Source organism: Gossypium arboreum, chromosome 8 (genome assembly GCF_025698485.1).
Source record: "Gossypium arboreum isolate Shixiya-1 chromosome 8, ASM2569848v2, whole genome shotgun sequence".
Classification (NCBI taxonomy): domain Eukaryota; kingdom Viridiplantae; phylum Streptophyta; class Magnoliopsida; order Malvales; family Malvaceae; genus Gossypium; species Gossypium arboreum.
The window spans coordinates 34007148-34031421 of record NC_069077.1 but is presented as its reverse complement, the minus strand read 5'-3'; the positions used below and the strand labels follow the sequence as shown (position 1 = coordinate 34031421).

General features: G+C 35.9%; 1 protein-coding gene across 2 annotated transcripts; it reads left to right on the top strand.

The window, feature by feature from the left end:
* The first annotated feature begins 179 nt into the window (after positions 1-179).
* LOC108460195 (uncharacterized) lies at positions 180-22124 on the top strand. Of its 2 annotated transcripts, XM_017759592.2 has the most exons (27): positions 180-535; positions 818-883; positions 987-1073; positions 1379-1435; positions 1540-1604; positions 1737-1906; positions 2245-2306; positions 2390-2473; positions 7422-7581; positions 8172-8287; positions 8876-9004; positions 9378-9449; positions 9599-9694; positions 9782-9859; positions 10078-10206; positions 16102-16278; positions 16390-16593; positions 16701-16814; positions 16910-17148; positions 18003-18048; positions 18136-18384; positions 19461-19691; positions 19892-19983; positions 20310-20538; positions 20842-21198; positions 21370-21443; positions 21561-22124. In XM_017759592.2, the coding sequence occupies exons 1-27, from the start codon at positions 437-439 to the stop codon at positions 21664-21666; spliced, it is 3588 nt and encodes a 1195-aa protein (XP_017615081.1). In that variant the 5' UTR covers positions 180-436; the 3' UTR covers positions 21667-22124. The 2 variants fall into 2 exon arrangements, with proteins under 2 accessions (XP_017615081.1, XP_052887639.1); XM_053031679.1 differs by lacking the exons at positions 1379-1435; positions 1540-1604 and having other exon boundaries at positions 465-535.
* Positions 22125-24274: the final 2150 nt, after the last annotated feature.

The following is a 24274-nucleotide window of genomic DNA, read 5'->3' as shown; positions in this document are numbered from 1 at the left end:
TACTAAGTTAATATCTTTAAAACTTTTATAATTCTATAAATGAAATATTTTATTTGGAGTTGAATTACAATTCAAAAATTAATTTTCATGTTATTTTTAAACATTAAATAATAATTCTATTACAGTTTAGTCTTATTTAAACAGTAAATAAGGTTAAATATCTGGTATTTATAATAGAGGGATCTGATAGGCAGTTTCACCATTTTCTCATTAAGGTTAAAGGGCTTTAAGGTTGGGTTTGAGCGGACCATACCCGATTCACAAACAGATCTGATCTGAGGCCTATGTCCAGATCCTCTGTGTCGAGGCGTGATTTATATAGGTCCTTGTTCCAGACAAATATCAGATCCTTTCCCAGTCGTTCCCTTAACTTTCAGAGCTTACTTTAGTCGCCGTCGGGCTCTAAAGCAACGGCAGCTAAATTTAATCATTGAAGATGAAGATCAGAGATGCTGCACTTTGCTTACTGATCTTAGTTTACACTGTTTCAGCTGCTTCTGCAAATTCCGTCCACGGCTGTGGCGGATTCGTTGAGGTAAAAACTTCTTTAACACTTCCTTTTTATTTTTCTGTTCATTTCTTTGATGCGGAAATGATAAGGAGGTTTCGAGAAATGATGTTTTTCGAATCTTTATTATCTTGTTTCTTGGAAATCAAGACGACTGTTAGTAGAGAAGGATTTTTGTCGTGTGCGTGTGTTTCTCGATCTGAATTCTTTGATTTCAGCTGCGATGCGATGCTCCTTTTTGACCGTCTATTAGAATTTCTTCTTGTTATTGCCGTCGTTTAAACTGAACATGAATGGATCATTTTGTAGGCGAGCTCGTCTGTGATTAAATCGAGGAAGGAAACTGATACGAAGTTGGATTATTCTCACATCACCGTACGGACTTAGCGATTTTGTTCATTTTGTCTTTTGGATTGTGTTCCTTTTTTTTTTTTTTTTAAAAATCTAATTTCCAGAGTCTATCAATGCTTATTTGTAGGTTGAGCTTCGCACTGTAGATGGGCTAGTGAAGGAAAGAACTCAGTGTGCTCCAAATGGATACTACTTCATTCCAGTATATGATAAGGTTAGTCTGCTAATACTCACTTAGGTTCTGGGCGTTTATTATGTCTATGTGAATTCACATTTGAGATTTTGGGGGCTGTGTTTTGCTTAACTACTTCAACCTAATGCCCGCATAAGAATATTTATGCAATTATGTTATCCAAATCTTTTAATCCACTGGTTTGCAACCCATTTTTATAGTATTTTCCCAATTCTATTTGCATGTTCAAAACGATACCGTATGTGGTGCCTACGCATGCTTGCTCAAACAATGTATATGAGAATGTAGTTCCCTGTTGGACTCATTGGTATAGTTTATGTTTACAGGGTTCTTTTGTTATTAAAATCAGTGGACCAGAAGGATGGTCTTGGGACCCTGACAAGGTTTGGTTCATTGTTATTACGATAGATTTTCTTACAGGCTACGCTTCCTTTATTTTCTTGATATATCGGTGTTCCTATGCTTAAAGCTAAAAGCTATTCTGTAGGTTCCTGTTGTTATTGATGAAAATAGTTGCAACGATAATGAAGATATCAATTTCCAGTTTACAGGGTTTGTTTAATAACTCGCATTCTTTAGTTGTTTATTTTTATTTCAGCTAGATTATGTGCAATCTGTGTTCCACTCTTTTATCATGCGCTGAATGTCAGTGCCAATAACTGTATGTATATTTATTTGTTGCAGATTTACCCTATCTGGTAGGGTTATGGGAGCTGTTGGTGGGCAGAGCTGCTCACTTAAGAATGGTGGTCCTGCAAATGTGAATGTGGACCTTTTATCTCCTAATGATGATCTCATATCTTCAGAATTAACAATGCCAGATGGAAGCTACTTGTTCAAAAATATTATTCCAGGTATGGATGCTGCCATGTTACTTTCTTGCAAGTATTGTTATGTTCATCTGTTGCTTAAATCATTGTAAATTAATTTTTTTTTTCTGTTAGTTCATTTTTATTTAGTTTGTGGTTTTTGTGAATCAAAGCAAACAAAAACCATGTTCTCATAAAATTTGACAGAATGGATGTTAACAAGATAATTTAAATTCATCTACTAGAATAATGTACAGGGTAACTTGGTCATACTTACTCCTCTGTTCCACTATATGTGAACTCTTCACCTACCAGAATAATTTGCATTTAGAAACCTCTCTCTTACTGTTTTTAACTTTTCATGTATCCTTCTTATGGTACAGGAAAGTACAAATTACATGCTTCACATCCTGATTTGAAAATTGAAGTTAGAGGTTCCACAGAGGTTTTGTATATTTCCTCAACTCCATTTCTGCTTTGTTTTGTGTTGTATGATATGCCAACCACTTGGAAATGCACTTATTTCAGGTGGAACTGGGATTTCAAAACGGTATTGTTGAAGACATTTTCTTTGTTGCTGGGTACAACATCCATGGTTCTGTGGTTGCCCAGGTGCTAAGTAACAACTGTTGAGAGCCCAATATTGTTTATTAATCTTGTGATACATCTTACCATTAAGTGTCTATGCATGAGCATTGCGCTCTAAAGATTTAAAAGATAATTCGAGTAATTGTTTCTTTTCACCCTTACACACCCTTACACATGCATAATGCATTAGTGTATGAGTTTTGTAGAAATCAGAGTATTTTGATACTAAATAGAACATAAATCAGAGTTTTTATATACAACCTATGACACTACTTTAGGAAACTCTAAGTTAGGAAAGATACTAAATAGGAGATATGATCCCTTAAAATAAGGGATTTTAATAAAAAAAATATCTACAAAATATTCCTAAAATATTTACGAATATTCCTACACTCCCCTCGAAATGGAGAATATACATTGTATAATCCCAACTTGAATAGGAATTTATTGAACACGTGTTTTGGCAAAGCCTTGGTAAGAATGTCGCAATCTGTCTCTTCAAGGAATGTAAGAAAGAGTGGCTGTCTTTTTGTTGACTTGATCAACAATAAAATGCCTATCAATTTCAACATGCTTTGTTCGGTCATGTTGAATTGGGTTCTTGGCAATCTGAATGGCGATTGATTATCACACAAAACTTCAAAGTGATCCTCCGATTTGTGCCAAGTTCTTTTAGTAATTTAAGTAGCCAAATTCCTTCGCATATCCCCAAAGCTAGTGCTCTAAATTCACAAGACTACTTCTTGAAACAACAGATTGTTTCTTACTTCTCCAAGTTGTAAGGTTACCCCAAACAAAAGTGCAAGACCCACTAGTGGATCTTCTTTCGGTGAGATCTCCACCCAACTAGAGTCTGTAAAAATCTTAATGATTCATCTTGTGTCTTCTTAAACATTAAGCCGTGTCGGAGTTTTCTTCAAGTACTTGAGAATTCTATTTGTCTTTGCCATATGCTCTTGAAGAGGATTAGTCATGTGTTGACTTATCACATTTACGGGAAAAGCTATATCGGCCTTGTCAAGGATAAGTAGATTAGTTTCCCAACTAACCTTTGAAATTTCTCTCTCTCTACTAAGGACTCATCTTCTTTATTGAATCTCAAGTTTGCCTCCATTGGTGTATCGGTAAGGCTTACTGACCAAGAAAATCGGTTTCTTTGAGTAAATCAAGTACATACTTTCTCCGGTTGATCACAAGTCCTTCTTTTGATCTTGCCACCTCCATTCCTAGGAAATACCTTAGCTTTCCCAAGTCCTTGGTTTCAATTCTCTGCTTAACAACTTCTTCAAATTGCTAATCTCTTCCTCATCATCTCCAAGAAGAATGATGTCATCTACATACACAATTAGGATAGCTTTCTTATTTGTAGAAGTTACCTTGATGAAAAGTGTATGATCGGCAAAGGATGCTTGTAGCCATTTTGAAGAATGACTTTAGTGAACCTCTCGAACAAAGCTCGGGTGATTGTTTTAACTCAGTATAGAGACTTGTTGAGCTTGCAAACCTTGTTGCTACCTTCAATAGACTTTGAGCCGTGGCAATTGCATATAGACTTCTTCCTCAAGCTTGCCATTAAGAAATCGTTTTTACATCAAGTTGGTGTAATTTCCAATCGCAATTTACAGCCAAACTTAGGAGTACTCGAATAGTGTTAAGCTTTGCCACGGTGCAAAAGTTTCGTGAAGTCTATCCCATATGTTTGCGTGAAACCTCGGCCACTAGTCTAGCTTTGTATCGTTGGATACCGCCATTGGAGTTATACTTTACAAGAAAGATCCATTTACTGACCGATGACCTTTTTCCTTGAGGAAGGTGCGTAATGGTCCAAGTAGCATTTTCTCTAGTGCACAAATTTCCTCTTCAATGACCCTTCTCCATTTTGGATCCTTTAGAGCTTCAACTATGCTTGTGGGAACTGTTCTTTATCCAAAGTTTCTGTAAATGCTTGAAAAGACGGCATCAATGAATTATAACCGATAGAATTTTTCAATAGGATGCTTGGTGCCTTTGTCTAACCCCTTTTCTAATAGCAATAGGAAAGTCATCTAGAGTAGTGGACTTCTTGATTTCTTCTTCCATTTCGGTAATTTGGACCCAAATCCAATTCTCGACAAGAATCGATTGCAAAACAGTCTCGTGGATATGTCTTCTTTTCTTGTGTAAACACGGTTGTTTGGGTGGTGGTGTTTTTGAAGACCATCAATTGGAGTAGGTGTATTTTCGGGAAGAGTGTTTAAAGTGGGTGTAGGTGAGTTAGTCATAGGTACTACAGGAGAATCAATGGGAGCATTTACAGTGATGATCTGCGGGTAATGGCGAACAAGATGGCAATTCGAAGGTTGAGAATGAAGATTAGGAGGAGATACTGTTGTGGTGAAAATCACTCCATGTTTCCCCAATTTCACTGAGTGAAATAGGAATCCTGCTCATAAAATGTTATATCCATAGTGGTGAAAAATCGTTTAGAAGGAGGATGATAGCATTTATAACCCTTCTTAAGTGAAGAATACCCAACCAATACACATTTTAAAGACTTAGGATCTAACTTGGACTTATTAGTAGCAATATTTTGGATAAAAACAGATCTGACCAAAAATTTTAAGTGGCGAGAATGGAGGAGATAGGCTTAAAATGAGGAAAGTCTTTGCAAAAATATAGATTGAGGCGTTTGAAATTTTGAAACCTTACTAGGCATCCGGTTGATTAAATATGTGGTAGTTAATAAGGCTTCCCCCCACAAATATTTAGGAACATTAGTGATAAATAGAAGAGAACGAGTAACTTCAAGAAGGTGCCTATTTTTTTCTTTCGGCAATGCCGTTTTTTGTGGGGGTTCCAACACAAGAACTAATCTGAACTATGCCCTTTTCCTTAAAAAATCACCTAAAGACCTAGCAAAAATTCACCGCCATTATCGATTTAAAGAGCTGGATTTTAGACCCAAATTGAGTGAGAACCATGTTATAAAATTGCAAAAAACACTAGCAGTTTCAGATTTATCTTTCAGCAAATAAGTCCAAGTTATCCTCTGTGATCATCAATAAAAGTGATAAACCACTTACAATTATCAGCATTCTTCACCCGAGAAGGGCCCCAAATATCACTATGGATCAAAGCAAAAGGGTAAGAAGGCTTGTATGTAGAAGGAAAATAAGATGATTTAGTATGTTTGGCAAGAGAGCAAACTTTGCAAGAAAAGAATTAGGCCTTTTATTAATGAATAGAGCAGAAACAATTTTGCAAGGTATTGGAAACTAGGATGGCCTAAACGAAAGTGCCATAACATAACAAGATCAACTTTTCCTAAAGCGGTAAATGACTTGGAGATCTCGATTTTAGGAGAGGTAGGAGGATGTAGAGACCATTATGCAAGTGGCCTTACCAATCATCTTCTTGAGTTCGGTGTTTGCAAAGTACAATCACGATCATTAAAAATTACAGAGCGGTGCAAGTCTGTGGACAATTTACTAACAGAGATGAGATTGCATGATTTGGTACAAAGAGAACATTTTAAGTGCAATCTGTTCATTGAGAATAACGATTGCCATGTCCTCTATTTTGCACAAGGTACCATCACCGCTTTGATGACTTTACCAAAGGTATGGAAAAATTGTGAAACAATGCCTTGTTACCGATCATATGATCCGTAGCACCGTAATCGAGGATCCAATTAGGAGTCAACGGGAGGAGAAAATGCAGAGAAGAAAGGTTACCTTCGGATCTTTTATGACCAGATTACCCTCACAAGACCCTTGAAACTTTCCAAATAGTTTTGAAGTTCAACAATCTGTTCTTTAGTGAAACTAGTGATGAGGTGGCAACGACAAGGCTTGATTTATTATCTCGAGAGTGCTTGGACTTCTAGTCCTGAGGCTTATCATGAAGCTTCCAACACTTCTCCTTAGAGTGGCCGGGCTTTTTGCAATGATCACACCAAGGTCTCCCCCGTTTGGAAGAGGGAGATAATTGATGGGTCGAAGAAGGCGATCTTCGAAGTGGAATATGGTTCATCGACAACATCACACACCTTCGGCTTTCTTCCTTCTTGACCATAGAGAAAGCCTCTCGAAGGGAGGGAAGAGGAGAAATAGCCAGGACCCTGCCGCGAACCTCGTCCAGGTCCTTATTTAAGCCTTGGAGAAATTGAAAAAGTCTTCGTTGAGTAACAATTTGCTGATAAAGAGCAGTATCTCTTGGATCTACCCAATCATAATGTGCATACAAATCTAATTGTTGCCAAAGAGCGATAAGGGTATTGTAGTAGAGAGTGTGAGCATGGTTCCTTGTTTAAGGGTGGCTGCTTGATCTTCAACATGATATAATTCAGCAATGTTATCCGTGCTAGAGTAAGTTTTATGGACTGCACTCCAAATTTCAGCGGTGTGGTGTAAAGAAGAAAGTTTCGCTTATACTGGGTCATGGAATTAAGGAGCCAAGTCATAACGACCATTGTCACGCATCCACTTAGCAAAACCAGCATCGATCCACAAGAGAGCTTCTTGATTTCACCAAGAACGTAGTCTAATCTTTCTCGCCGGAGAAAAATCTTAACCGATTGGGACCATTCAAGAAAATTGTTGCCATTCAATCGATGGCGGTGATAGTCGACTGCATTTAATCGATGGAGCATCGGAACCAGAAAAATTTTCGGATTTGAAGTAATCTCCAAGTAGGAGAAGGAGTTTGGACATGGTCTAGGTTGAAAAGAAATCGTAACCTAAGCTGATACCATGTAGAAATCAGAGTATTTTGATACTAAATAGAACATAAATCGAGTTTTTATATACAACCTATGACACTACTTTAGGAAACTCTAAGTTAGTAAAGATACTAAATAGGAGATATGATCCCTTAAAATAAGGGATTTTAATAAAAAAAATATCTACAAAATATTCCTAAAATATTTACAGAATATTCCTACAAGTTTATATGTTTTCTCTACCCTCTGACAGTCATGTTATTGTTTTGGCAGGGAAATCCCATTTTGGGAGTCCATATATATTTATATTCTGATGATGTCATTGAGGTAGATTGTCCCCAAGGTTCTGGTAATGCTCCTGAACAAAGAAAAGCTCTATGTCATGCTGTCTCTGATGCTGATGGGATGTTCACATTCAAATCAATTCCTTGCGGTAAACCAATCTAAATGCACATCTCCACTCATTCTACTTTTGTAATCGAATTTAAGGCTGATTACTGATCAGCTGGATAGGGGATACATCGTTAAAGTATTTGTGCGTATAATTCATTAAATGTTATCTGGTACCAATTTGTTATCAACTTTGGAATCAGTCTGTATTATTGGCATGATTGACTTGCTTAATGATACTGAGCTAAGGTTGCTCTGTTCACAGAGTTGGGCTTAAGATATATTGCCAGTAGTTGTTATTTCTATGGATGTTGCTATTTTCCTGTTCATTTTAGATTTTTAGTGCTTATTTGGAAAGCTTTTGGTTATTAAGCTAAGTTTCAATTTTATGCTTACCCTGAAGATTTCTATAGTTTAGAGCTTTTTGGTCACATGCTGATTAAGGTCTTTCTTATCAAGCATTTTTTCTCCCTAATAAATTGCTTATTGTATATCTTTTCCATTGAAGAGTATTTGTATCAAGCTGAACGGATGCTGGTAGCTTGACAACAGATAATAACAGAACTTATTCTGCCATTCATTGGTACAAAAGGTTTGATTTAATCTAAGTTAACGACTTTGACCAACTTACAGGGCTTTATGAACTCATACCATACTACAAGGGTGAAAATACAGTGTTTGATGTCTCACCCTCTGTCGTGTCAGTGTCAATAGGGCATCAACATGTAACAGTTCCCCAAAAGTTTGAGGTATGGTACTTCTGTTGCTACATGCACAAATGTTTGTCTTCTGTAGCAATATGTTCCAGTATTCTAGATTTTAGGCCGACTTTTCCTTTTTTTTTTTTTAAGAGAAATTTAAGCTAAGATAAACAGCTTGATCTTTGTCTTCTAAATCTGTTTTGTCAAAATTATTTTTAGTATACCACCCTGGCACCTTCTGTTTTTCCCGATATATGTATATATATATACTTGTTCTCTATCTGTCTCAAACATAAATTTCGCATTGTTATCCTGATAATCACTTATGGAAATATAATATTGTAGAAGTTTGTCCTTGTGCTTCTTGTTCTCTGCAAAGCAGAGTATAATATTGTACATAAATATTGTTCTATGAGACAGTTTCTTTGTTCCCAGGCCTCAAAGCAATTCCTTATGTCACAAAATACAGTTTGTCCTTGTGCTTCTTGTTTTCTGCAAAGCAGAGTGTTTCTTTGACAGCATATCAACATTGATTTTCTTTAGTTCTGTCATTGAGTATTCAGCATTGCCATGTTTCTTGTGTTTTTTCATGATATAAATGTTTAAGTGAATTATCTTCTTCTTATTTAAATGTAGGTTACTGGTTTCTCTATTGGGGGACGTGTTGTTGATGCAAATGACGTTGGGGTGGAAGGTGTTAAAATTCTAGTTGATGGTCAAGAAAGGTCTATCACTGATAAAGAAGGTTATTACAAGCTAGATCAGGTATGGCTAGACTTTTTCCAAATATTAAGGGCTTATTTGGATCCAAGTATCTTAGCTCTTTGCAAAATATTTCAATCACGGATATCCTATCTTCTGTTAATTGAGGATTTTAGCTTATCATAGTTACTAAGTTAAGAAAAGTATGACCATGGAATTTGGTCCAGATTCGCACTAGTGGCAAAAAATTAGACATATATCACAGTTCGTACCTATTATGGCAACTGATGTGAGTTCCCTGTTTTTTATCTGCTTTTCTTTTTAAAGTTATGTGTGTTGAGAAAATATCTTAATGTAGCTGCATACAGACTTGATAAATTTAATTATGGGCATTTGACGCATTTTTCCCTAACATTTCTCACTGTTATTGCTCTAGGTTACATCAAATCACTATACGATAGAGGCCATAAAGGAGCATTTCAAGTTCAACAAGTTGAAGGATTACTTGGTAAAGCATATCATATAAAATTTACATTTGTTTCCTGAATCTGTGATATGACTTCCACCCTGGTGAACTGTTATAACTTTTGTTGATTCTGCACTGCATTAGGATGACCAAGGATGACCTGTTCCTTTTTAATTTTTTTTTAATTATAGGTTAAGCCAAATATGGCTTCAGTTTCAGACATTAAAGCAGTTTCATACGATGTTTGTGGTGTAGTACGGACGGTTGACTCAGGTTACAAGGCAAAGGTAACTTCAAGAATTGCTTTTTTTTCTTTATCAGTTACTGTTTTTCTGGCATATCTTGTTTTAATATTGTCATGTTTCGGATCCTAGGTAGCTTTGACCCATGGACCAGAAAATGTCAAGCCACAAGTAAAACATACAGATGAAAGTAGAAAGTTCTGCTTTGAGGTATGCAACTAGAAGAGCCAGACTCCGTTTTTATGATAAAGAGGATTGAGTTGTAGTAGGAAATTTTCTTATAGTTTGTGAAATTTAGAGATTCTGAAATCTAGTTGGGTAGTCTCATTGTTGCAGGATTCTGAATTGTAGTATTTAACACATTTCTTGCATTTTAATGTCATTTTTTGATGAGTGCCTTTTTTCTTTCAATCTTCAAAACCTTTCAGGTTCCACCAGGTGAATATCGCATTTCTGCTCTGAGTGCTGCGCCTGAGAGTTCCCCTGAGCTTCTCTTTTTACCTGCTTATGCTGATGTTGTGGTGAACGGTCCAATATTTAATGTGGAATTTTCACAGGTAAATTTCTTGTTCACTAGAAAAGTTGGAATTCTATTTGTCTTGAGAGAAGAATATTTCTTTTTTTTTTTTTAATTTTCTATTTTCATTTCCTAAAAACAGGTTTTGTTTTTTACTTAAAAAATGCGTTTATTGAATGAAAAAAAAGTTTTTCCTAATGCAAAATAATTAATTATATTTTATATCCTGTACATATATATCTTTTAACAAAAGAATCATTAAAGAAACAAAGAAAATATCCAACGAAATCATCCCTTGCATGTGATTTCAAATATTCAAACTGTGTTTTAATTTCATAAACTTTTGTATGAAATATTTGAGTGTTAAGGAGGAAAGGGATAATGAATAGTTCAAAATAACAATAATATCTAATGAGAAAAAGAAAGGGTTATGAAAACAATTAATATTTTAATAGCTTTTGATTAAAAATAAATTTATATATATTAATGGTTTCAGCAGGCAAAAATATAATGAACATCTTATTTCTCATAATTTAAAACATCCTTTTCTTTTTCCTTTGCAAATTTTCTCATTTTTGAATTACCAAAACACATTTCCATTCTTATTTCCTATTTCTCAAAGAATGAAATGAATTGGATCCTATTTTCTGAAATCAAACACAACCTAAGTTTTGATTATCTTATGCACTATTGTTGAAGCTTGTATCCAAGTATAAATTATATATGCTATTGTATCCTACATTCTTAAGATGTTCTGATTCCACCTTTTTTTTCACTTGGTTTGTAGCTTGGGTTAAATGTTAAGCTGGTCGATTAGTAAAGATTATGAACAAACTTAGAGAAAAGATTATTGTTATTCTGCTAATTAGTTTACAGCTATAAAGAGAGGAATTAACACAAACAAGGAAACAATCCCAAAAAACAGTAACTTCCTAAGAATCAGTGACTGTGATTAGTTTCTATTTACTAGGCAGCTCCTAGTAATAAGGTAAGTTTTCTGTCCTTAATCTTAGGAATTCCAACACTCCCCCTCAAGCTGGAGTGTAGATGTTTATCAAACCCACTTGCCAATAAGTTCCTCAAACATGTTTCGTTCAAACTTTTAGTTAACACGCTGTAACTTGTTGTCTAGTAGGTAGGTAGGTGATGCACACTTCTCCGAGTGTATTTTTCTTTTATAAAGTGGCGATCTATTTCCACATGTTTGGTGCGATCGTGATGCAGGATTATGTGCTATCTTGACAATTGCCTAGTTGTCACAAAGACATCTTCATAGGCACAGTGTAAGGCACTTTTAGTTCCTCCATAAGTATTTGTATCCAAACTCCTCCGCATATACCATGAGATAGTGCTCGATACTCGCCTCCTGACCGCTGCGTGCTACAATAGACTATTTTTTCTTCTCTACGCCACGAGGTTACCCCAAACATAACTACAATAGCCACTTGTAGGCGTCTATCGTTATCAGAACCTACCCATGCGCATCGGTGTAGACTTCCACATTCTGGTTGGCAGTTTTCTTGAAATGCATGCCTTTACCGTGAGTTTCTTTCAGATACCTTAATATTCTATATGCAGCTTCCTGGTGCTTCTCCCTCGGGGCATGCATGTACTGACTGATAACACTTACACTGAAGGCTATGTCTGGACGGGTGTGAGATAGGTAGATGAGTCTTCCTACTAGTCGTTGATATCTCCCCCTGTCGATTTCTTCTCCATCCTTATCAGTTCCCAATTTAAGGTTAAATTCCATAGGAGTTTCGGCTGGTTTGCATCCCATCAAACCAACTTCTGACAGTAGATCAAGAACATATTTCCTTTGGGAGATGGAAATACTTGTTTTGGACCTTGCTACCTCCATACCAAGAAAGTATTTAAGATTCCCCAAGTCTTTAAGCTCGAACTTTGTACCAAGGAATTCTTTCAACCTCACAATTTCGCTTGAGTCATCTCCTGTTAATATTATCTCTTCCACATAAACTATGAGAATATAGCATTTCCCCTTTTTCGAGTGCTTGTAGAACATGGTGTGGTCTGCGCTTGTCCCTGAATGTAATTTCTGTTGGTCATAGCTTTTGCAAATCGGCTGAACCACGCTCGTGGAGATTGTGTCAGCCCATACAAAGACTTCTTCAACTTACACACTTGGCCCTTGCTTTCTTCAAACCCAAGTAGGAAATCCATTGACACTTCCTCATTTAATTCCCCGTTGAGGAAAACATTCTTTACATCCAATTGAGTAAAGTGCCAATCAAGGTTGGCACCAAGAGATAGGAGGACTTGAATGGTGTTTAGCTTGGCAACCGGTGCAAACGTCTCATCGTAATCAAGACCATAAGTTTGGGTGAAGCCCTTAGCCACAAGTCGAGCCTTGTATCGGTCAATACGGCCATCGGGTTTAAATTTCGTAGTGAAGATCCATTTGCATCCTACTGTTTTTTTCCCTCAGGTAGATCCGAAACTTCTCATGTTTCATTGTTTTTGAGGGCCTTCATTTCTTCCATCACAGTTTGTCTCCACTCAGCTGATTCAAGAGCCTCTTTTATATTTTTTGGAGTTTTTACATAATCAACATTAGTCACAAAAGCTTTGTAAGACATAGATAAATTTCCATAGGACACAAACCGAGAAATAGGGTGTTGAGTACAGCTCCTTGTGCCCTTTCGAACTGCAATTGGAAGATAGATGGATGCTGATGGAGGTGAGACTTCTGTTTCAGAACAGTCCTCGGTTGGGGATGCAATTGGCTTCGCCAGATCGGTTCAGGAGAACGATTCCGTCGAGAGTAAACCTGTATTTCGGGAACCTGTTTTTGCTGTTTTCCTTGATCAGGGGGCTGTTGCACTTCGGTGGTGGTATTGTTATTGGGAAGGATCGTGCTAACTTCTTGCTGCATAGGGGAAACAATATCTAAATCTGGGATTACCATAGCACCTTGATTGTTAGTCTTGTTTGTGATAGTAGTGGTAGGATCATGAGGTATAATGAGGAGAGTATTAAGGGTCTCATCTTCATTGAAAGTCTCCCCCTGAAGATGAGATGCTGCAAGGTATGGTTCATTTTCAAAGAAGGTAACATCCCGAGAGACAAACATTCGGCGCAAGGTTGGTGAGTAACGCTTATAGCCTTTTTGTGTGGGGGAATATCTAATGAAGATGCAGGTGTGGGCTCAAGGGTCAAGTTTGGATTGATTTGGTTGATGGTTATGGACAAAAGCTTTGCAACCGAATATTTTGGCTGGAAGATTAGGAACACGAAATAGAGGAAAGGCCTTTAGAAGGGTATTTAGAGGTGTTTGGAAATTGAGGACCTTTGATGGCATTCGGTTTATGAGATAGCAGGCAGTGAGGACAGCCTCTCCCCACAAGTATTTTGGAACATTCATGGTGAACATTATGGCTCGAGCCACAGCAAGGAGATGCCGATTTTTTCTCTCGGAGATCCTGTTTTGTTGAGGAGTGTTAGGACAAGAGCTTTGGTGTATGATGCCTTGGTTAGAAAGGTATGGGCTTAGGATAGAGTTAAAGTATTCTCTCCCATTGTTAGTGTGGAGAGTATGAATGGTAGAGTTGAACTGGGTTCGAACCATTGAGTGAAAATTTTGAATTACTTTGGGTGTTTTAGATTTTTCTTTGAGGAGATAGACTCAACAGACCTTAGTGTGATTATTAATGAATGTTATATACCACCTAGCCCCCGTAATATTTTTCACTCGGCTGGCTCCCCATAGGTCACTGTGGATTAATGAAAATGGTTGGGACTGGATATATGGTTTTAATGGATATGGCACACGGGTATGTTTGGATAATTGGCAAATTTCACACTTCAAGGAATTAATACTTTTATTTTGAAATAACAACGGAAGATGTTTCTTCAAATACAAAAAGTTTGGATGCCCTAACCTACGGTGCCATAACATAATCGTGTTGTCTTTTGAAGTGGATAGAGCCAATCCTCCTTGTGTGCTGTCTTTATTCCAAACATATAGTCCATCATCAACTTTAGCAATGCCAATCATCCTCCCCGATTTCTGTTCCTGTATCACACAACCAATTGCAGAAAATTCAGCAAGAACTTTTTCATCCTTAGTAAGTTTACTGATTGAAAGTAAATTGCAGGACAAGTTTGGGACATGTAGGACTTTATCGAGAGAAAAATTCTCTGTTATTTGTACTTCTTCTACTCCAGCCACAGGAGAGTAAGAACCATCAGCTAAGCGAATTCGGGACTTGTCATGACAAGGGGTGTAGGTGTGAAACAAAGTGAGTTACCTGTCATGTGATCGGAGGCACCCGAATCAAGTATCCTAGAGGATTGATTATTAGATTCAAAAGCAATATTGAGGGCAGTACCTTGGGTGGCTAGAGATCCATGAGCAGTGGAAGTACCAAGTATCTTATGGAGAGTCTCAAGTTGGGTTTTGGTTAGGCGAACATCGAGAACATCATCTGCAGCAGTGGAGGATAACAGGGCAGTCTTATTATCCTTTTTTTTTTTTCAGGATAGCCATGGAGTTTGAAGCACTTTTCCCTTGTATGACCAACACGGTTGCAGTGGTTACACCATGGTCTGGTTGATCCAGAATCATTTCCAACACGTGGTTTTTGTGGCTGTGGACCTCTGGAGATGAGGGCAGAGGTCTCAGTAGGCCGGTTGCCAAGAGGTGTCACAGGTTTAGGTTCTTTTAAGTCTCCCATCATGACAAGATGGCGTTTTTCTTCTCTTCTAACTTTTGCAAATGCTTCACCGATGGTTGGGAGAGGTGATCTGCCCTGAATTCGGCCACGGACCTCATCTAACTCATGGTTTAGTCTTGCTAGAAAACTCATAAAGACGTTCATTGTTGAGGTGAGTCATAAACTTGGTGTGTTCCAAGCCTTCACCCCAATCTGCCTCGTAGTACATATCCAGTTCCTGCCACAAAATTTTTAGATTGTTGTAGTAGTGAGTTACTTCAAGTGTCCCTTGTTGGATATCCTTTAACTTAAGCTTGATCTCAAATACTTGGGAGGCGTTTCCAAGATCCGAGTAGTTTTCTTTGATTGCATTCCACATGTCTTTTGCAGTTTTGAAAAGGAGATAGGTGCAGCTTATATGGCCTTCCATTGAATTAATTATCCAAGCGATTACAATCGAGTTGTTGAGTTCCCAAGTGGCATAAGTCGGGTCAGCTGTGGTTGGTTGTGGAATTTCTCCATTGATGTACCCTAATTTGCCACGACCACGAATCACCATAAGGACCGATTGAGACCATTGCAAGAAGTTCTTCCCATCTAGCTGATGATTGGTGATTATAAGAGAGGAATTAAGTTCACCTTGAGTGATTCCCTGATTGACATTTTGAGTTATTTGTGAAGTCTCAGTTTCAGACAGAGTTTCATTGACGTCACCCATGGGAGGAGGACTAAACTGGAGGGATTTTTAGGAAGGGAGATTAGAGACGAATGAGCAGTATCGAATGAATCGTAAGGCTCTTGATATCATGAACAAATTTCGAGAAAAGATTATTGTTATTCTGCTAATTAGTTTACAGCTATAAAGAGAGGAATTAACACAAACAAGGAAACAATCCCTAAAAAATAGTAACTTCCTAAGAATTAGTGACTGAGATTAGTTTCTATTTACAAGGTAACTCCTAGTAATAAGGTAAGTTTTCTGTCCTTAATCTTAGGAATTCCAACAGATTATAAGGGTTCTCAACTCTCAAGTCTCTATAAGTGCAGATTGTAGTGACTATAGTGTTATTCCTTCTAAGAATTATGTAATATTTCTCTCTCAAAAATTTTAAACCAAGTTGTAAACTAGTCTAGAGTAGGTGTTCTAGATTCTTCACAAATGGGTTTGTTTGATGGCAGCAAAGAAACTTGTGTGTTGGTGGTGCGATCTGGGTGAAAATAGTTTTAACTGATGCTTTTTTTGCCCTTGACATGATTAGGCACTCGTCAATGTCCGTGGTACAGTAGTTTGCAAGGAGAAATGCGGTGCTTCTGTTTCTGTTACCCTTGTCAGATTAGCCGGAAAACATAATGAAAGGAAAAAAATAGTGAGTTTGACTGAAGAGAGAAGCCAATTTCATTTTCCTGATGTTTTGCCAGGAAAGTACAGACTTGAGGTAGGGTGCCTTATTCCTCAACTCTTTGTATTAGTTGATGTTCAAATAATCTTGCATGTATGGTTTGATTTATAAATTCTGCTGATACTTAAACATTATTCATCTTTTTAGGTCAAACACACATCTCCAGGAGCTGTGTCCAAGGAAGATAACTGGTGCTGGGAGCAAAGCTTCATTGACGTGGATGTTGGTTCTGAGGATATTGAAGGCATTAAATTTGTTCAAAAGGGTTATTGGGTTAATGTTGTCTCTACCCATGATGTAGATGCATACTTGACACAGCAAGATGATTCACCTATCAATTTGAAAATTAAGGTTATTTAGTAAAATTCTTGTCTCTCCCGAGTAAAAACTTAAAGGACTATATTTAAATACTATTGAGTTTTTCTATAAGGAATTCACACCTACTCATGCAATTGCAGAAAGGTTCCCAGCATATTTGTGTCAAATCCCCTGGAGTGCATGAACTGCATTTTGTTAACTCATGTATTTTCTTTGGAAGCTCGTCAATGAAGATTGATACATCTAACCCATTGGTAGAGAATTATACTTCATTTTTTTTTTTGACATACAATTTACAGTTCTTTTCTTAATGTATTAATTATTGGCTTAAATTATTTCATTCCTGTAGCCTATCTATCTCAAAGGTGAGAAGTATCTCCTTAGCGGACAAATCAATGTAAATCCCAGTTCATCCAATGACTTGCCTGTGGAAATAGTTATGAACATTCTGAATAGTGAAGGCACGATTATGTATAGCACGAATGCCAAACTTGCATCCAGTGCAAATGATCAAATGACTGCTGTATATGAGTATTCTGTGTGGGCCAATCTTGGAGAAAAGCTTACTTTTCTTCCTATGGACCCCAGGTATTTCTTGATTCATTTGTGTAAATTGTACACTATTTTGTCATTTTCTTATAGCTGAAATGCACAGACATTATCCATTATAGAATTTCAAAGCAATATATTTCATATAAAGTGTGGTCTACTCTACTATGCCATTTTTGCATATTCACATGGATTGTCTTTGCTAAACAGTATTATCTCCTAAATGCATTTTAACCACTGTGAAAATGAATAACATGTCTTGTTTTCTCTCCTTTTTGTAGTTTGATATTTTCTCCTAATACCGATAAATATGTGTAACATCTCCATAATCACGATATTTCATTTCAACTAGAAATTTTTGTTAAATGATTAAGTGATTCTAACTTTTCATGCTCACATTATTTCCTTGAAAAAAATGGAATTATGGTCACCCTTTGTTCTATCATGGTCTGTAGGAAGGCAATGCTATGAGTTTATTCACTTGCTTCGGCCTTACTTGTGGTTGTTAGAAACTTCCAGGCTATCATGCTTGTTTATATTTGCCCATGAGTGTAAGGATTTCATTGTTGCCAGAACTTTCAATGTATGAAACATCAGTACTTAGATATTTTTATTTGACTGATTGTCATACATAACTTTAATAGTTTCTTTGGTGTTTGAAAATGAGAATTTCCGAGGATGTTAAAGAGTTGCTAGTATATGCAAGTGATATATGATGGGTTTTATAGATATGAGTTGTATTCCATGTAATGAGATCGGAATGAAGTAACATTTAGAGTTGACTATTACCCATAAATCTTCCTATAGAAGCCGTTTTGAATTACATGTGATCTCTTTAAATTCGATCTCACTATTGGTGCATAGTTTATAACTAGTGCGGTGGTTTTTTGCAGGAATAATGGAGAAAAGAAGTTTCTTTTCTATCCTAGACTACACCATGTAAGCATCAAATGGACTAACTTACATACAACTTCTGCAATGTTAAAACTATGTTCATATTGGTGAATTATTTGCACTGTTTCTTAGGTTTCGGTGACAAATGATGGTTGTCAAGCTTCAGTGCCTCCATTCTCTGGTCGACTAGGGCTATACTTGGAGGGATCAGTTTCTCCCGCTATTTCTGGTGTTCATATACAGATTATTGCTGGGGACGAGGGCAGCATTACTTCAGTCAAGAAAGGAGGAGTAGTGCTTGAAACTGCTACAGAGGCAGAGGGGTCTTATGTTACAGGACCTTTGTATGATGACATAACTTACAATATCAGGGCTTCGAAGGTAGGGAATGTTTATTCTGGTATTATTTCTTCTCAACGTCAGCTTGAAGTCAATGTGTGTTAAACTCCTTTTTCAAATTTAACAACTAACATAGCATCATCTTGGTGTCATTTTGTATTTTTGGCATTTGTTTATGTAAACGCATTAGTCTTATAATGGATATTCAAAATGATAGTTTTCTGTTCTTCAGTTAAATGATTTGATACCTCCCTTTTTTTTTTTTGTGACGAGTAACCATGATATTTTCTTGTTTTTAATTGATAACTATGAGAACTTTTATCTTCAAGACTGGGTGGAGATATGGGCTGTGTTGGTAGTCTTTTGGCCTACGTTGAATATGTGATGCATGTCTGCAGTTTCTCTTTTTGTCATTCTCACTAAATTAGTTAGTATTTGGAGTCATAGAAAATAAAATAAGTATTTGAGTGGGGAAGTTTCTTGTTTGAAGAGCAGTGCTGGCAATTGAGTCTTATTTTAGATCAGGTAGTGATGGTGTGTATGTCAACCATTTCATTGGTAGAGGAGAGAGGCATGTTCTCTAAAAGGTAGTAAATCTAGTAATGGTTGCAGCTGTTACTAAGTGCTAGCCTGCACACTTGTGATCTATGTTATCTAGACTCTTCAGTTTTTTTTTGCAAGTACTTGTGTCTGACCCATATTTGGACTGGATTATGGGTGCATGGTCTTCTAAATACATGAAAAAGCTTAAGAACTTGTCTGCCCCAAGTCTAAATAACATAGCTTGTGATTACTAACAATAAATGGAATGGGCATGTGATACATAGAAGATGGGACTGGGTGAACTGAACTTCTAGCTTTAGATACATGGATGCCTTTAATTTGGTTTTCTGTTATTAGATGGAAAATAAGCTTTCATCCTTTGGATGGATGTAAATACTCCAAGATCTAAAGCATCATGGATCCACAATTTCTCATATGGTTTTGCGGGTACAATTTCAGTATGAATTTGTAATAATTAAGACAAAAGTTCTGTTTAGCTGATTTTTATCATCTTCGATGTTCTTTTTTGTGCAACTTATTGTTACATTTCCTGATGTGTCTCTTATTTGGTGCAGCCTGGATTTCATCTCAAACAAGTAGGGCCATATTCTTTTTCTTGTCAGAAGCTTAGTCAAATATCTGTGAAAATATATTCCAAGGATGATGCGACTGAACCTATGCCATCTGTTCTGTTGTCATTGAGTGGGGATGATGGGTATAGGAATAACTCTATGTCAGGGACTGGTGGAATATTTGTCTTTGAGAACTTGTTTCCAGGAAGCTTCTATCTTCGGCCTCTGCTAAAGGTACCTAATCATTTTTCTTCTGATTAGAACGTTCAATTTCTTAAGTTAGTTGAAACTGCAATCGGAATCTAGGCATTTGGTTAATCTGAGGTAAATCACGATCATATGCACATTATAGACAGAAATATTTAGGAGGAGTTTTAAACTGGTTTTCTGTTCGATTTAATTACTCCAACAAGTGATCTCTATTTATCTTGCAGGAGTATGCTTTCTCACCTTCAGCACAGGCAATAGAACTTGGCTCTGGAGAATCTAGAGAAGTTGTTTTCCATGCTACACGTGTTGCTTACAGGTTTTTCTTTTGCTTTAACTCCCCAGTTGCCTTTTTGGCATTGTAAACATTTAAGCGCATGCTTCAATGGTATTATTGAAGATAAGTTTTTTATATATTTTTCCTGGCTCTTATTTACATTAAATTGTCTTAAATTTAAGTTTTTTAATTTAGGTGATATGTTCAGCATTTTTTCCAACTCTCCTTTATAGTTGAGTTACAATCCAAACTTCTAAGATTCTCTGCTACATCACTGCAAAACATAGTATATATTTCTTGAAAATGTCTAGCTTATGTCAGACCCGAAGTACTGTGCATGGGTTTAAGGCAGTTTAATTTCTCTGCAGTGCAATGGGCACGGTAACTTTGTTGTCTGGCCAACCAAAAGAAGGTGTCTCAATTGAGGCCCGCTCAGAGTCAAAAGGCTACTATGAGGAGACAGTAACTGATTCATCTGGGGGTTATCGTCTGCGAGGACTGGTTCCTGACGCATTGTATTCAATCAAAGTTGTGAAGAAGGATGGCTTGGGTAGTGCTAAAATTGAGCGAGCATCTCCTGAATCTGTTCCTGTAAAGGTTGGTTCTATTTGCTGGAGCTTTTTCCCCCTTTTTTGGGTTTTTGTCTTAATTCTTAAATGTGTTTAAGCTCTTTTAAGACCTTAAATGTTATTTTGTATGAAGCTTTTGTTGTATCAATGTTTGAATTTGACATCATCACAATTGTAGTTGGAACTGAAGTTATATAATTCATGATCAACTGGGTGAAGCTTCTTCAAAATCGAAATCTCATTTTTTTCAGAAAATCATTTCCATCGACAATACTAGGGCTACTAAGTTTTAAACTTCTGATGTGTATGTGATTGATTAATCACTTTCCAGGTTGGGAATAACGATATCAAGGGACTGGAATTTTTGGTCTTTGAAGAACCAGAGATGACTATCTTAAGTGGCCATGTTGAAGTGAATAGGACTGGGGAATTACATTCTCATTTATTGGTAGAAATCAAGTCAGCTGGTGACACGTCTAAAGTAGAGTCTGTCTTCCAACTGCCATTATCCAACTTCTTCCAGGTAAAGCACTTGCCAAGGGGAAAACATACCGTTCAGCTCAAATCCAATCTCCCTTCTAGCACTCACAAATTCGAGTCGGAGGTTATTGAGGTTGACCTAGAGAAGAATGCTCAAGTTCATGTCGGTCCCCTGAAATATAGTGTGGAGGAGTATCATCACAAACAGGTTTGTTTAATTTTGTTAAAATCATGCATGTGTTCCCTTTTTTCCAAATGATTATGCAACTATGTATAACAAAAGAGTGGTCCTACTAAAACTACAATGATGTTTGATTATATATGTACTTACTGTTTACCATCGAACTTTCCTTTTTTTGCTTGTCTTGCTTACCAATAGGAATTAACTCCAGCACCGGTATTCCCTCTTATTGTTGGAGTTTCAGTGATCATTCTCTTTCTCAGCATTCCAAGGTAACTTGAATATCCTTTGACCCCCCCTTCTTTCCCTCATATGCCTTAAAAGATTTTATATTTATGTGGATAATTTCTGATAATGTTCTCCTGTGTTTTATACTTTTTCTTAAAAAGACTAAAGGACATTTACCAAGCCGCCACGGGAATACCAACACCTGGTTTTATGACAACTGCAAAAAAAGAACCACGGAAGCCAGTTGTGAGAAAGAAGACTTTTTGAAGAACCCTTTTCCACCAAAGGGATGCGACTCTGGGGCTCAGAAAGAGTGTTAAAAGTTTATATTTCGTTCATTCCCCGCAACCCCCCCCCCCCAAAAAAAAAAAAAAAACCTGAGAGTTTTGGTAGATGATAAAACTAATTTGGATGATAGCAGTAACATCTTGGAGAACGTCACTTTGATGAGTTCATTCATAGGCTTTATTAGCTTTGTAGGATTGAACCTGACTGTATCATTGTAGAAGCAAATGAACATAGATGTCAATGAACTAAGTAGCCCAACTCAGCAGTCTTTTGGGTTGAAATATTTTTGAGCTTGGCTCATTTGGGTTCGAGGGTTGATTTCTTTCGAGTTGGGTCATTATAGATTTATCTTATTTCAAAGTCATCTGTTTGGATTAGGGTTTTGATCAATTTTGGTACCATAGTTAATGATGAAATCAAATTGGGTTGAGTTTAAATTTTGGTGGAACAGGTTTAGGGAAGGAAGGGAAAGTAGAAATGCCACAGGCATCCGTACCAGCAAAATTATATAATATGATATGGAAGTTAATTCAGTTATATTTTAAGCAGCTACCAGCTGTAAGAGGAAATATCTTTTGATTTTAGTTTCAGGCTTGGGAATGAAATGGAACTCATGAGACATGAAATTGTAAGACAGTATAGAAACTGAAGTTTCCGGATAATTAATGATGCGTACATACTTGTATTGTTAGCAAGGAAATAACTTGTTGCCAGGCATAATTAAAATGAAAGCAAATATATTATCAAGAACTAATGATGATGTATTAACTAGCTCTACTACAATTAAATTTTCCTTGAAAACCTCATTCAGTCTTCACCCTGAAATCAGATCATATCGAGAACTGAGTAGTATTGAAAAAAAAAAAAAGAAAACAAATTGAATAAGAAATCAATTTAAGTTGACTGTTGAATTGTTTTTTTTTTAAATATTCTAATATTTAATTTAATTGAAATCAGATTGACAAACAACTTATGATTGATACTTGTGTTTTTTTCTTTGGTAAGGGTAGAAAGTAAGAGAACTGAGTGATGGGGAGGAGACAATAAAAGAGGTAAAAGCATTGTATAGGTTTTTGTATTAGAGGTTTTTGTATTAGAAGTCAGATTGTATTTTGTCTTTTTGATAAAAAAATTGACAAATTAATTTATGTATGTTGGATCAAGTTTTAAACTAGTTTACTGTTAAAAACTATTTTTTGTACATTAAAATGAGAGACATATGACATGTCAAGTGTAATTATTTAGTATTTTGTCAACTACTTTAGTTTTTATTAGTAAAATAAATGATATTTTTAACAAAAAAACTTATTTTTAATTTAATGTATTAGGATTAATTTTTAATTTTTAAGTAAAGAAATAAAATATAATTTAATTTTTTCAAAAGAGATCTTTATAATACTTTTACCCGATAAAAAACAACGGATGGAAATATGTTATCCCTAAGATTTGGGGTCCAAAGACAAGATTTCATCAAACAACCATTTAATTTTGGAGATTTGTCTCCTCACTTTTGAAACCCCATTTCTCTCTATTTGTCCCTAAATACAATATTTTATATTACATAATTAATATTTATATCACGTTTAAGTTGAACATGTCAAAACCCTAATGTTTTTTTTGCATTGACTTGCCCCATGCCCATGTGCACCACTTCTAATGGGGTCGAGAAACGAGATTGTTTATTCACAAAAATATTTAAAAAAGCAAAACTAAAAAGTTTAGCTCTATCTTACCACCCATATCCAACAGTGGAAGGGATGAGAGCAGTTTCGGGTCAAGCTGCTCCTTTTTATTATTTATTCATCATCTAAATATTTAATTTATAAAATTCATGATTAATATATTAAAAATAATAATCCAAATCATATCACTAAATGTTATAAGAATAAATAGATTCGACCACTTTAACAAATTTTAGAAAATAGATCAATAATGATTAAAATTTAAAATATTTTTGTTAAAATAATCTATGAGTGTCAATCTTCTAGAAAAGTTTACTCTCAATGAAAGAAAGCAAGAGAGAAAAGAGGCGGGAGGAATTCTTGTTTATTTTTATTAATTAATGCTTTTGGTTCCGGTCTTGATAAAAAGAATAAGTTATTAAGATATATTGACTTTCTTTTCTTTCTTTTGTTAATTTTAAAACTAATTAATTATTCACATAACATTTATAGCATAATCAATGTGTATGACACGTTAATTTTACATTTATTTTAGATGATTTGATGAATTTTTGTAAAATTGGTAGGCCAAATAAGTTATTTTGCCAAATGAAAATTATAATGATATCAAGTTTTCTTAAAGTTTAAATTATCTTATTATACATAAGTTGTAAATTCAATCTTTGTATTTTAACTGTTCAATTTTAGTCGATGTACTATTTGAGTTGATGAATTTTAATTTTTATATTTTTTAATTTTAAAATTTCAGTTCGATCCAAAAGGTAGCAATTAAATTTATTTGGTTAAATTCTACTATTAGTCTTATATTATGAGTAAGTTATAAACTTAATTCATATTCTTCAATTTGATTATTCTTAGTTCCTATACTTTTTGAATTTTGAAATTTTAGTCTTAAAGCAAGCAAT

What these genes read in the sequence shown, in the direction of transcription:
- LOC108460195 (XM_017759592.2), top strand. Translation starts at nt 437, where the DNA reads ATGAAGATCAGAGATGCTGCACTTTGCTTACTGATCTTAGTTTACACT. An exon ending in GTTCAAAAATATTATTCCAG is followed by an intron (nt 1,907 to 2,244) that starts GTATGGATGCTG and finishes CTTATGGTACAG; the next exon opens with GAAAGTACAAATTACATGCT. An exon ending in CAGTTCCCCAAAAGTTTGAG is followed by an intron (nt 8,288 to 8,875) that starts GTATGGTACTTC and finishes ATTTAAATGTAG; the next exon opens with GTTACTGGTTTCTCTATTGG.